At 40.6% G+C, this 15017-nt stretch overlaps 1 protein-coding gene across 1 annotated transcript in view; it reads left to right on the top strand.

The window, feature by feature from the left end:
- The window catches only part of NUP155 (nucleoporin 155), a 211061-nt gene that overhangs the window by 118337 nt on the left and 77707 nt on the right, over positions 1–15017 (top strand). Inside the window, exon 31 of the mRNA XM_053701216.1 lies at positions 3956–4076. Coding sequence (XP_053557191.1) covers positions 3956–4076 — 121 coding nt within the window. The remainder of the gene's footprint in view (positions 1–3955; positions 4077–15017) is intronic.

Below are 15017 nucleotides of genomic sequence, written 5' to 3'. Positions count from 1 at the left end.
CAAATGTGGGAACTCCCAGAAATAGATCTGATGGCTTCTCATCTAAACAAGAAACTTCCCTGGTATCTGTCCGGATCCCGGGATCCTCGGGCGGAGGCAGTGGATGCATTATCTCTTCCTTACAAGTGTCATCCTGCCTATATCTTTCCGCCTCTAGTTCTTCTTCCAAGGGTATTCTCTAATATTCTAAAGGAATGCTCGTTTGTCCTGCTGGTAGCTCCAGCATGGCCTCACAGGTTTTGGTATGCGGATCTTGTCCGGATGGCCTCTTGTCAGCTGTGGACTCTTCCGTTAAGACCAGTCTTTCTGTCTCAAGGTTCTTTTTTCCATCAGGATCTCAAAACCTTAATTTTAAGGTATGGAGTTTTGAACGCTTGATTCTTGGTCAAAGAGGTTTCTCTGACTCTGTGATTGATACTATGTGACAGGCTCGTAAATCTGTATCTAGAGAGATATATTATAGAGTCTGGAAGACTTATATTTCTTAGTGTCTTTCTCATCTCTTTTCTTGGCATTCTTTTTGAATACCGAGAATTTTACAGTTTCTTCAGGATGGTTTAGATAAAGGTTTGTCCGCAAGTTCCTTGAAAGACAAATCTCTGCTCTTTCTGTTCTTTTTCACAGAAGGATTGCTAATCTTCCTGATATTCATTGTTTTGTACAACCTTTGGTTCGTATAAAACCTGTCATTAAGTCAATTTCTCCTCCTTGGAGTTTGAATTTGGTTCTGGGGGCTCTTCAAGCTCCTCCTTTTGAACCCATGCATTCTTTGGTCGTTATATTACTTTCTTGGAAAGTTTTGTTTCTTTTGGTCATCTCTTCTGCCAGAAGAGTCTCTGAATTATCTACTCTTTTTTGTGAGTCTCCTTTTCTGATTTTGCATCAGGATAAGGCGGTGCTGCGAACTTCTTTTGAATTTTTTGCCTAAGGTTGTGAATTCTAACAACATTAGTAGAGAAATTGTGGTTCCTTCATTATGTCCTAATCCTATGAATTCTAAGGAGAAATCTTTGCATTCTTTGGATGCTGTTAGAGCTTTGTAATATTATGTTGAAGCTACTAAGTCTTTCCGAAAGACTTCTGGTCTATTTGTCATCTTTTCCGGTTCTAGAAAAGGCCAGAAAGCTTCTGCCATTTCTTTGGCATCTTAGTTGAAATCTTTATTTCATCATGCCTATGTTGAGTTGGGTAACACTCCGCCTCAAAGGATTACAGCTCATTCTACTAGGTCAGTTTCTACTTCCTGGGCGTTTAGGAATGAAGCTTCGGTTGATCAGATTTGCAAAGCAGCAACTTGGTCCTCTTTGCATACTTTTACTAACTTCTACCATTTTGATGTGTTTTCTTCTTCTGAAGCAGTTTTTGGTAGAAACGTACTTCAGGCAGTGGTTTCAGTTTGAATCTTCTGCTTATGTTTTTTCATTAAAATTTTATTCTGGGTGTGGATTATTTTCAGCAGGAATTGGCTGTCTTTATTTTATCCCTCCCTCTCTAGTGACTCTTGCGTGGAAAGATCCACATCTTGGGTAATCATTATCCCATATGTCACTAGCTCATGGACTCTTGCTAATTACATGAAAGAAAACATAATTTATGTAAGAACTTACCTGATAAATTCATTTCTTTCATATTAGCAAGAGTCCATGAGGCCCGCCCTTTTTTTGTGGTGGTTTTGATTTTTTGTATAAAGCACAATTATTCCAATTCCTTATTTTATATGCTTTCGCACTTTTTTCTTATCACCCCACTTCTTGGCTATTCGTTAAACTGAATTGTGGGTGTGGTGAGGGGTGTATTTATAGGCATTTTAAGGTTTGGGAAACTTTGCCCCTCCTGGTAGGAATGTATATCCCATACGTCACTAGCTCATGGACTCTTGCTAATATGAAAGAAATGAATTTATCAGGTAAGTTCTTACATAAATTATGTTTTTTGTCTCATGAGGTAGAGCTTGTGATAATTTGCATTACAATTATTCTCCCAATAATGTTAGGGGCGATTTTTATTAATTTTTTTGTGTTCTAATTCTGCTGTATTTGTATTTTGAATGTGTTATGTAGTCATGAGAGAGACCTCTAAACAGTTTACATAAATGGTGAAGACGCCTGGTCATACATGGTCTTAATCAGATTTACATGGACCTTTTATCGTTCTCTTTAAAAGGACAATAAAGTAAACCACTTTCCAGTTCACTTCAGTTATCTACTTTGTTGTTTTAGTATCCTACCTAGACAGGCTCAGAAGCCACAATTAGCAGCTGATTGGTAGCTGCACATATACGCCTCTTGTCATCTGCTCACTCAGTGTGTTCAGCTAGCTCCCATTAGTGCATTGTTGTTCCTGAGTCTAACTAGGTTAAATCGTCAGAAGATACCAAGAGAACAAAGCTAATTTTACCGTAGTAGTAAATTATGATAAAAATTGCATGCTCTTTATAATTTAAAGGACAATTAAAGAAACATTAAACAGTTAATACAACTATAGTAGCACAGTTACTACACACCATGCTATAGTTTTCCCTCCTGTACGTGACGCCGCCATCTTGTAGCTTGCGTATTCTTGCATCCTGTGATAGTAGCAGTGCACTTTCACAGATCTGCTTTTTGACAGCTGTTCCTTTCACTTCAGTTTAGCTCACATAATTGAGTGCGGAACCATTGCATTTTTTTTTTTTTTTGCATAGTTAAAAGTCCAGTCAACACAGTAGATTTGCATAATCAACAAATGCAAGATAAGACAATGCAATATCACTTAGTCTGAACTTTAAAAGAGTAGTAGATTTTCTGACAATTTTAAAAGTCGTGTCTTTTTCCACTCCCCCTGTACCATATGACAGCCATCAGCCAATCACAAATGCATACACACTTATTCTTGCACATGCTCAGTAGGAGCTGGGGACTCGAAGTTTAAATATAAAAAGACTGTGCACATTTTGTTAATGGAAGTAAATTGGAAAGTTGTTTAAAATGGCATGCTCTATCTGAATAATGAAAGTTTAATTTTGATTGAGTGTCCATTTAAATAGCAAATATAAGCTCTAAGATGGTGGTGCCCAGTGTGAAGGTGCAGAGCTTCATTAACCAATACTTTTAAGGGGTTAAAATAAGATAATGACTGAAGACAGCTGCAGGCACAGGAGAAAAACAATATCATGGTGAGCATTCTATTGTAGTTGTACTCAGTTGCTTAATTTACCTTTTTTAAATACAGTAGAATTTCATAATTGACAGATGCATGATAAAGAGTGCAAAAGCACTTAATCCAAATTCCTAATTTAGTAGATTTTTTTTTTTATAAATTTTACATTTTAATTTTCCTTTAGAAATGCATACTGTAAATTCTTGCACATGCTCAGTAGGAGCTAGTGCCTCCGAAGTGTGTGTATATAACAAATTGTGCACCTTTTTTATAATGGAAGTGAATTGGAATGTTGCTTACCTTTGCATGTTCTATCTGCAACATGAGTTTAATTTAGATTTTGGTGTTCCTTTTAAATTTAATACTGACTTTTTATTAAGCACAATGTACAAATGCAGCTTTTGGCTATTCCCCTCGAAATATGGATGTAGCATTCAGTCTTCCAAAAAAGTAGACAAGAGAACACTCTTGTGTACAACACCCTATGTTGTAGTTATATGGAGTTATTCCTACCTAAATTTGTTGCTGTATCCTTTAAGCCTAAATGTTACCTATCATACACATGCCCTAAACCTTTTTATATATATAAATATTTTTTATATATATAAATTAACTGTTATTCTATGTATTGGGAAAAGGACAGCCACATCCATGAACAAAGCATACGTTCAGAATAAAAATAAAAAAAAACTATAAAATACTGAGTATTATTGGCTACATTTTTATTGTAGTACATTGAGTAAATATGTCGAACATTTTTGTTGAACATATATATATGATTTAAAAACCTAGAATGATTTTAATTATTTTCTTAAAGCTCTATGGAGAGTTTGCTGACCCTTTCAAGCTCTCTGAATGCAAACTTGCAATAATACACTGTGCTGGACATTCAGATCCAATCTTAGTGCAGACACTATGGCAAGAAATCATCGAGAGAGGTAAGATATATCTGACTCTTCCTTTATCTGGCATTAAACTAGTGCTTATCAACTGTATCTGCATATCAAATGTGCAGTTATTCTTCTTTCATTGCTGATTATTATTTATTTGGAAATTATATATTATGACCTTCAAAGAATGGTTTGCTTCATACTTTGATTCAGTTCTTCATATAAAACTGATTTTTAATTTCATGTATTACTGTGGACTGAAACATGAGTAATTGTTCAGTTTAACATCTGTGGTTAACCAAACAGTTTTATACGTTTTGGGATCCTTTTCCATTTAATCGGTTTTCTCATTTCTTTTACAAGATACGTCGAGTCCACGGATTTCATCCTTACTTATGGGATATCGCCTCCTGGTCAGCAGGAGGAGGCAAAGAGCACCACAGCAGAGCTGTATATATAGCTACTCCCTTCCCTCCCACTCCAGTCATTCTCTTTGCCTGTGTTAGTGATAGGAAGAGGTAAAGTGAGGTGTTAGTTTTTAGATTCTTCAATCAAGTGTTTATTATTTTTAAAGTGGTGCCACTGAGTGCTACTTTGTGCTAGGGTGTAGCCTAGACCAGATCAATCTCTTCAGTAACAAAAGAGAAGCATTTGGTGGCTATAAAGCAATGGGAACTTGTGGGACATAATTCTCACTGCGCCTCCCATACTGTGATGCTACCCTTTCGGTGATGGCCTAAGCTGCAATTAACTCGGGCTTCATCTTCTTGCAGGACTACAGGAGGGACCCAATGGACCTCTGAACCCTGTTGTGGCTGTCATGTTGTCGGGCAGCATACAAGGTAAGTGCAGACTTTATTTCTCCTGTTAAGTGTGATCAGTCCACGGGTCATCATTACTTCTGGGATATTACTCCTCCCCAACAGGAAGTGCAAGAGGATTCACCCAGCAGAGCTGCCATATAGCTCCTCCCCTCTACGTCACTCCCAGTCATTCTCTTGCACCCAACGACTAGATAGGATGTGTGAGAGGACTATGGTGATTATACTTAGTTTTATACCTTCAATCAAAAGTTTGTTATTTTATAATAGCACCGGAGTGTGTTATTCCTTCTCTGGTAGAATTTGAAGAAGAATCTACCAGAGTTTTTACTATGATTTTAGCCGGAGTAGTTAAGATCATATTGCTGTTTCTCGGCCATCTGAGGAGAGGTAAACTTCAGATCAGGGGACAGCGGGCAGATTAATCTGCAAAGAGGTATGTAGCAGCTTTTATTTTCTGACAATGGAATTGATGAGAAAATCCTGCCATACCGATATAATGTCATGTATGTATATTTTACACTTCAGTATTCTGGGGAATGGTACTTCACTGGAATTGCACTGTGTACATAAGACTTTAGCCTATTTTGCAGGGACTAGCAACAGGCTTTTTAATAACTCTTAATTTATGTTAAACGTTTTTGCTGGAATGTAAAATCGTTTTCATTTTCTGAGGTACTGGGTGAATAAAATGTTTGGGCACTATTTTTCCACTTGGCAGTTGCTTGATCTAATTTCTGACAGTTTACTGATCTCTCTCACTGTTGTGTGTGAGGGGGAGGGGCCTTTTTTTGGCGCTTTTGCTACGCATCAAAAAATTCAGTCAGAAGCTCATTGTATTTCCTGCATGATCCGGTTCATCTCTACAGAACTCAGGGGTCTTCAAAACTTGTTTTGAGGGAGGTAATCATTCACAGCAGAGCTGTGAGATTGTTGTTGACTGTGATAAAAAACGTTTATTCTGTAACTTTTTTTTCTGCTATCAGGGTTAGTTATCCTTTGCTAATGGGAACAAACCTTTGCTAAAATTGTGTTTTTTACAAAGATTGATGCTATAACCTTTTCAGTTTATTAATTTTCAACTGTCATAAATCTTTCTGTGCTTCTTATAGGCACAGTACGTTTTCATAGTATTTTACTTGAATAGTATTTCCAAGTTGCAAGTTTATTTGCTAGTGTGTTAAACATGTCTGATTCAGAGGAAGATAGCTGTGCTATTTGTGCTAATGCCAAAGTGGAGCCCAATAGAAATTTATGTACTAACTGTATTGATGCTACTTTAAATAAAAGTCAATCTGTACAAATTGAACACATTTCACCAAACAGCGAGGGGAGAGTTATGCCGACTAACTCGCCTCACGTGTCAGTACCTGCATCTCCCGCTAGGGAGGTGCGCGATATTGTGGCGCCCAGTACATCTGGGCGGCCATTACAAATAACATTACAAGATATGGCTACTGTTATGACTGAAGTTTTGGCTAAATTACCAGAACTAAGAGGCAAGCGTGATCACTCTGGGGTGAGAACAGAGTGCGCTGATAATGCTAGGGCCATGTCAGATACTGCGTCACAACTTGCAGAACATGAGGACGGAGAGCTTCAATCTGCGGCTGACGGTTCTGATCCAAACAGATTGGATTCAGATATTTCAAATTTTAAATTTAAGCTGGAAAACCTCCGTGTATTACTAGGGGAGGTATTAGCGGCTCTGAATGATTGTAACACAGTTGCAATACCAGAGAAAATGTGTAGGTTGGATAAATATTTTGCGGTACTGACGTTTTTCCTATACCTAAGAGACTAACTGAAATTATTACTAAGGAGTGGGATAGACCCGGTGTGCCGTTCTCACCCCCTCCGATATTTAGAAAGATGTTTCCAATAGACAACACCACACGGGACTTATGGCAAACGGTCCCTAAGGTGGAGGGAGCAGTTTCTACTTTAGCTAAGCGTACCACTATCCCGGTGGAGGATAGCTGTGCCTTTTCAGATCCAATGGATAAAAAGTTAGAGGGTTACCTTAAGAAAATGTTTGTTCAACAAGGTTTTATATTGCAACCCCTTGCATGCATTGCGCCGGTCACGGCTGCGGCGGCATTCTGGTTTGAGTCTCTGGAAGAGACCATTAGTTCAGCTACTCTGGATGAGATTACGGACAAGCTTAGAATCCTTAAGCTAGCTAATTCATTCATTTCGGAGGCCGTAGTACATTTAACTAAACTTACGGCTAAGAATTCCGGATTCGCCATTCAGGCGCGCAGAGCACTGTGGCTAAAATCCTGGTCAGCTGATGTTACTTCTAAGTCTAAATTACTTAATATACCTTTCAAAGGGCAGACCTTATTTGGGCCCGGTTTGAAAGAAATTATCGCTGACATTACAGGAGGTAAAGGCCATGCCCTGCCTCAAGACAGAGCCAAACCTAAGGCTAGACAGTCTAATTTTCGTTCCTTTCGGAATTTCAAAGCAGGAGCAGCTTCAACTTCCTCTGCTCCAAAACAGGAAGGATCTGTTGCTCGCTACAGACAAGGCTGGAGACCTAACCAGTCTTGGAACAAGGGCAAGCAGGCCAGGAAACCTGCTGCTGCCCCTAAAACAGCATGAATTGAGGGCCCCCGATCCGGGATCGGATCTAGTGGGGGGCAGACTTTCTCTCTTCGCCCAGGCTTGGGCAAGAGATGTCCAGGATCCCTGGGCGCTAGAGATAATATCTCAGGGATACCTTCTGGACTTCAAATACTCTCCTCCAAGAGAGAGATTTCATCTGTCAAGGTTGTCAACAAACCAAACAAAGAGAGGCGTTTCTACGCTGCGTACAAGAGCTTTTGTTAATGGGAGTAATACATCCAGTTCCACGGTCGGAACAGGGACAAGGGTTTTACTCAAATCTGTTTGTGGTTCCCAAAAAAAGAGGGAACTTTCAGACCAATCCTGGATTTAAAGATCCTAAACAAATTCCTAAGAGTTCCATCGTTCAAAATGGAGACTATTCGGACAATTTTACCCATGATCCAAAAGGGTCAGTACATGACCACAGTGGATTTAAAGGATGCTTACCTTCACATACCGATTCACAAAGATCATTACCGGTACCTAAGGTTTGCCTTCCTAGACAGGCATTACCAGTTTGTAGCTCTTCCATTCGGATTGGCTACAGCTCCAAGAATCTTCACAAAGGTTCTGGGTGCTCTTCTGGCGGTACTAAGACCGCGAGGAATCTCGGTAGCTCCGTACCTAGACGACATTCTGATACAAGCTTCAAGCTTTCAAACTGCCAAGTCTCATACAGAGTTAGTACTGGCATTTCTAAGGTCGCATGGATGGAAGGTGAACGAAAAGAAAAGTTCTCTCTTTCCACTCACAAGAGTTCCCTTCCTGGGGACTCTTATAGATTCTGTAGAAATGAAGATTTACCTGACAGAAGACAGGTTAACAAGACTTCAAAGTGCTTGCCGCGCCCTTCACTCCATTCAACACCCGTCCGTGGCTCAATGCATGGAGGTAATCGGCTTAATGGTAGCGGCAATGGACATAGTACCCTTTGCACGCTTACACCTCAGACCACTGCAATTGTGCATGCTAAGTCAGTGGAATGGGGATTACTCAGACTTGTCCCCTTCTCTGAATCTGGATCAAGAGACCAGAAATTCTCTTCTATGGTGGCTGTCTCGGCCACATCTGTCCAGGGGGATGCCATTCAGCAGGCCAGACTGGACAATTGTAACAACAGACGCCAGCCTTCTAGGTTGGGGTGCCGTCTGGAATTCTCTGAAGGCTCAGGGACAATGGAGTCAGGAGGAGAGTCTCCTACCAATAAACATTCTGGAATTGAGAGCAGTTCTCAATGCCCTCCTGGCTTGGCCCCAGTTGACAACTCGGGGGTTCATCAGGTTTCAGTCGGACAACATCACGACTGTAGCTTATATCAACCATCAGGGAGGGACAAGAAGCTCCCTAGCAATGATGGAAGTATCAAAGATAATTCGCTGGGCAGAGTCTCACTCTTGCCACCTATCAGCAATCCACATCCCGGGAGTGGAGAACTGGGAGGCGGATTTCTTAAGTCGTCAGACTTTTCATCCGGGGGAGTGGGAACTTCATCCGGAGGTCTTTGCTCAAATACTTCGTCATTGGGGCAAACCAGAGATAGATCTCATGGCGTCTCGACAGAACGCCAAGCTTCCTCGTTACGGGTCCAGATCCAGGGATCCAGGAGCAGTCCTGATAGATGCCTTGACAGCACCTTGGACCTTCAGGATGGCTTATGTGTTTCCACCCTTCCCGATGCTTCCTCGATTGATTGCCAGAATCAAGCAGGAGAGAGCATCAGTTATTCTAATAGCACCTGCATGGCCACGCAGGACTTGGTATGCAGACCTGGTGGACATGTCATCCTGCCCACCTTGGTCTCTACCTCTGAAACAGGACCTTCTGATACAGGGTCTTTTCAAACATCAAAATCTAACTTCTCTGAAGCTGACTGCTTGGAAATTGAACGCTTGATTTTATCAAAACGTGGGTTTTCTGAGTCAGTTATTGATACCTTAATACAGGCTAGGAAGCCTGTTACCAGAAAGATTTACCATAAGATATGGCGTAAATACCTATATTGGTGCGAATCCAAAGGTTACTCTTGGAGTAAGGTTAGGATTCCTAGGATATTGTCTTTTCTACAAGAAGGTTTAGAAAAGGGTTTATCTGCTAGTTCATTAAAGGGACAGATCTCAGCTCTGTCCATTCTGTTGCACAAACGTCTGTCAGAAGTTCCAGACGTTCAGGCTTTTTGTCAGGCTTTGGCCAGGATTAAGCCTGTGTTTAAAACTGTTGCTCCGCCATGGAGTTTAAACCTTGTTCTTAACGTTTTACAGGGCGTTCCGTTTGAACCCCTTCATTCCATTGATATAAAGTTGTTATCTTGGAAAGTTCTATTTTTAATGGCTATTTCCTCGGCTCGAAGAGTCTCTGAGTTATCAGCCTTACATTGTGATTCTCCTTATTTGGTTTTTCATTCGGATAAGGTAGTTCTGCATACTAAACCTGGGTTCTTACCTAAGGTAGTCACTAACAGGAATATCAATCAAGAGATTGTTGTTCCTTCTTTGTGTCCAAATCCTTCTTCAAAGAAGGAACGTCTTCTGCACAAACTGGATGTAGTTCGTGCCCTAAAATTTTACTTAAGGCGACTAAAGAATTTCGACAAACGTCTTCCCTGTTTGTCGTTTACTCTGGTCAGAGGAGAGGTCAAAAGGCTTCTGCTACCTCTCTTTCTTTTTGGCTTCGTAGCATAATTCGTTTAGCTTATGAGACTGCTGGACAGCAGCCTCCTGAAAGAATTACAGCTCATTCCACTAGAGCTGTGGCTTCCACTTGGGCCTTTAAGAATGAGGCCTCTGTTGAACAGATTTGCAAGGCTACAACTTGGTCTTCGCTTCATACTTTTTCCAAATTTTACAAATTTTACACTTTTGCTTCCTCGGAGGCTATTTTTGGGAGAAAGGTCCTTCAGGCAGTGGTTCCTTCTGTATAAAGAGCCTGCCTATCCCTCCCGTCATCCGTGTACTTTTGCTTTGGTATTGGTATCCCAGAAGTAATGATGACCCGTGGACTGATCACACTTAACAGGAGAAAACATAATTTATGCTTACCTGATAAATTCCTTTCTCCTGTAGTGTGATCAGTCCACGGCCCGCCCTGTTTTTTTAAGGCAGGTAAATATTTTTTTTAAATTATACTCCAGTCACCACTACACCCTTTGGCTTCTCCTTTCTTGTTGGTCCTTGGTCGAATGACTGGGAGTGACGTAGAGGGGAGGAGCTATATGGCAGCTCTGCTGGGTGAATCCTCTTGCACTTCCTGTTGGGGAGGAGTAATATCCCAGAAGTAATGATGACCCGTGGACTGATCACACTACAGGAGAAAGGAATTTATCAGGTAAGCATAAATTATGTTTTTTCTACGAGACAGTGGGGTTATTCTGCACTTCTAAAGGACTCAGGAGCTCAGTCTTTGAAGAGCTTTTTCCCTGGCCCCACACAGTGTTTTTATATGCTGATCACATTAAAGGCTTAAATCATTTCATTTAACTGGTGATGTGTTGTGCGCAAGATTGTTATGGGCCATGCTTGTAGGGGCTCCTCGCAAAGCTACCATTACAGTCAATTTCAGTACGGCTGTTGCATATTTTGAAAACGTGGCCCAATGATTACAAAAACTGCTGTGTGGTTTTTCTCGCACTGGTGTTAAGACTACTGTGCGGATACTCTGCTTATGGTTTGTTTATTTTCTCCTGGTGTCCATAATGGCGACCGGGAGTTAATGTTAGTTGACGCCCATGATGGGCGGAGTAGTATACTTCCCCCATACACAAACATTTTCAGTTCGTGACCCTTCCTTTTGGTCTGGCCACAGCACCCAGAATTGTCACAAAGGTTCTGGGGTCTCTGCTGGCTTGTCTCAGGCCGCGGGGCATTGCAGTGGTGCCTTAGCTGGACGATATTCTGATCCAGGCGTCGTCTTATTAGCTGACAAAGTCTCATACCAATGTTGTTCTGTCCTTTCTAAAGACTCACGGGTGGAAGGTGAATCTAGAAAGGAGTTCACTAATTCCACAGACGGGGTTCCTTTCCTGGGAACTCTAATCGACCAATTCTCGGCCGTCAGTGGCTCAGTGCATGGAGGCAATTGGATTGATGGTGGCTGCAATGGACATCATTCCGTTTGCTCGTTTTCATCTCGGACCTCTACAACTGAGCATGCTCAGACAATGCAATGGAGATCATGCAAATTTGTCTCCTCAAATCTGTATCAGGAGACAAGGGACTCTCTCTTCTTTGGTGGTTGTCGCCGGATCATCTGTCCCAAGGGACGTGCTTCCACAGACCCTGATGGGTGATAGTGACAACTGACGACAGCCTGATAGGATGGGGTGCAGTCTGGAACTCCCTGAAGGCTCAGGGTGTGTGGACTCGGTCGGAGTCTCTACTTCCCATCAATATTCTGGAGTTGAGAGCAATATTCAATGCGCTTCAGGCTTGGCCTCGGCCAAATTCATCAGATTCCAGTCTGACAACATCAAGACTGTGGCTTGCATCAATCATCAGGGAGGAACAAGGAGTTCCTTAGCAATGACAGAAGTATCCAAGATAATTCAGTGGGCGGAAGCTCACTCTTATCTGTCAGCAATCTACATCCCAGGAGTGGACAACTGGCAGGCGGATTTTTTGAGCAGACAGACATTTCATCCGGGGGACTGGGAACTCCATCCGGAGGTCTTTGCCAACCTGATTCTCAGATGGGGCAGGCCGTAGCTGGATCTTATGGCGTCTCGCCAGAATTTCAAGCTTCCGAGATACGGATCCAGGTCCAGGGATCCTCAGGCCGAACTGATAGATGCCTTGGCAGTACCTTGGTCGTTCAACCTAGCTTATGTGTTCCCTACGTTTGCTCTCCTTCCACGGGTGATTGCTCGAGTCAAACAGGAGAAGGCTTCAGTGATACTCATCGCTTCTACTTGGCCTCGCAGGACTTGGTATGCCGATCTGGTGGACAGACATTTTCATTCTGCCACCGTGGAAGCTTCCATTGAGGCAGGACCTTCTCATTCAGGGACCCTTCCATCATCCGAATACTAATGTTTAGACCAATTGCTCCTTCTTGGAGTTTGAATTTAGTTCTTAAAGTTCTTCAAGGGGTTCCGTTTGAACCTATGCATTCCATAGATATTAAGTTGTTATCTTGTAAAGTTTTATTTTTGGTTGCTATTTCTTCTGCTTGCAGAGTTTCTGAGCTTTCGGCATTACAATGTGACTCTCCTTATCTTATTTTTCATTCCGATAAGGTAATGTTGCGTACCAAACCTGGTTTTCTTCCTAAGGTTGTTTCCAACTAAAATATTAATCAGGAATTTGTTGTTCCTTCATTGTGTCCTAATCCTTCTAAGAAGGAGCATCTGTTACATAATTTGAAGTTTTACTTGCAGGTGACTAAGGAATTTCGTCAATCATCTTCATTATTTGTTGTTTTTTTTCTGGGAAACGTAGGGGTCAGAAAGCTACGGCTTCCTCTTTCATTTTGGCTGAAGAGTATCATCCGTTTTGCATATGAGACTGCAGGTCAGCAGCCTCCTGAACGAATTGCGGCTCATTCCACTAGGGCTGTGGCCCCTCATGGGCTTTTAAAAATGATGCTTCTGTTGAACAGATTTGCAAGGCTGCAACTTGGTCGTCTCTTCACACTTTTTCCAAATTTTATACTTTTGCCCCGTCCGAGGCTGTTTTTGGTGGTGTCTTCCGTTTAGGTTCCTGTCTTGTCCCTCCCTTTCATCCGTGTCCTATAGCTTTGGTATTGTATCCTATAAGTAAGGATGAAATCCGTGGATTTGTCGTATCTTGTAAAAGAAAAGGAAATTTATGCTTACCTGATAAATGTATTTCTTTTACGATACGATGAGTCCACGGCCCACCCTGTTTTTTCTAAGACAGGTCTTTATTTTTGTTAAACTTCAGTCACCTCTGCACCTTGGCTTTTCCTTTCTCTTCCTAACTTCGGTCGAATGACTGGAGTGGGAGGGAAGCGAGGAGCTATATATATACAGCTCTGCTGTGGTGCTCTTTGCCTCCTCCTGCTGACGAGGAGACGATATCCCATAAGTAAGGATAAAATCCGTGGACTCGTCGTATCGTAAAAGAAATACATTTATCAGGTAAGCATAAATTTCCTTTTTTTTTTTTTTTTTTTTTTTTTTCTCTTTTGCTTCCTGTGTGCTAATTTAACCTTTGATAAGTAATTTTCAAGTATCAATTCTTACAGAACATAGAAAGGAAATAAATATATTTCACAAATAAACAGCAGGGTTGTAGTGCAGTTGAACACCACTATTAAGATCTACTTTGTAATACATGTATCATATGCTGTTGGTGTATCTGGAAGTCTTATTCTTGTGTAATAAATCTCCGTTCCATGTTTGTCGTCTTTGGCACAATAATTCTGGTTATCTATTTGGCCAACTTGCTGCTTGTGAGATGATTTTGTTAAGCTTCTAGTTCTACATTGAGTAAGGGTACATCCGAATGTTGACAGTCTCAAGATTTTGCATCAGTCAGTTGAGTGAACCAAGTTTTTTTTCATTTACTTTTCCCTTGTGCCAATCATTAATTCAAGGTTGGTAAATCCTCTGTAGAATTCTGTATTTTAGTATTCTCAAGTGTAACATAGATTCCTAATTTGTAGATTGTCCACTTGAAACTAGAGCACATTGTCATAATCTGTATGTACTGAAACCGTAGATAAAATACATGTATTGTGTACATATCTGTATTCATTCTTTCACCAATTTAATATACCACATCCTTGTTACTGGCAATCTTTCAGTACTTTGAACATAGTTTTACTTGTCTATGTATTTTGAGGGTTTGGAAGTCATTTCGTACACCAACACATACCAATATGACTTTTGTAAATGCTATGTTCATTAAAGGGACAGTATACACCAATTTTCATATAACTACATGTAATGGACACTACTATAATGAATAATATGCACAGATACAGATCTAAAACAATCTAGTCTAAAACCGTTTAAAAACTTAGAAGCTCCCAGTTTAGCACTGTTGAAAGGTTAACTGGAACACCCACTGCAAGTGGTTCTATAGCAAAAAAAACAGGCCCCTTCCTTCCTCTGCATATGAAAAGACTCTTTACACAAACAGGAGCAAGCTGGAGTAGGTATACGATGGTATTCTCCTAAAACTTTGGGGGTTGGTTAGGAGTCTGAAAATCTGAAAAATAAAAACATTTATGCAAAGAAAAATCTAGTGTATAATGTCCCTTTTAATTGAAGATTTCCCTGTTTTGTTCATGGTTTTAATGTTGAAATATGAAAATGATAATGTTTTTACAGTACAGAAATGCTCTCCAATTTGAAAAGTTTTTATACATTAGTGAATCTGAAGGTTTTTTTTTACTTTTTATATTTAAAACTTTCATAATGTTGTAATTTAATTACTTTACCTAGCTAAGATGCTCATCATTTTCTTCATATGTCAGCTGTCTTTTAATCAATCATTGACTTAGGTGGCCAATTTTGATAACTTTATTAGATAACATAAGAGTTGATTAAAAGTTGTGGCTCCAGCACTATTAAAGGGATATGCAGCATAAATATAAA

This window comes from Bombina bombina, chromosome 2, assembly GCF_027579735.1.
Source record: "Bombina bombina isolate aBomBom1 chromosome 2, aBomBom1.pri, whole genome shotgun sequence".
Lineage (NCBI taxonomy): Eukaryota > Metazoa > Chordata > Amphibia > Anura > Bombinatoridae > Bombina > Bombina bombina.
This window is presented reverse-complemented; position numbering and strand designations above follow the sequence as displayed.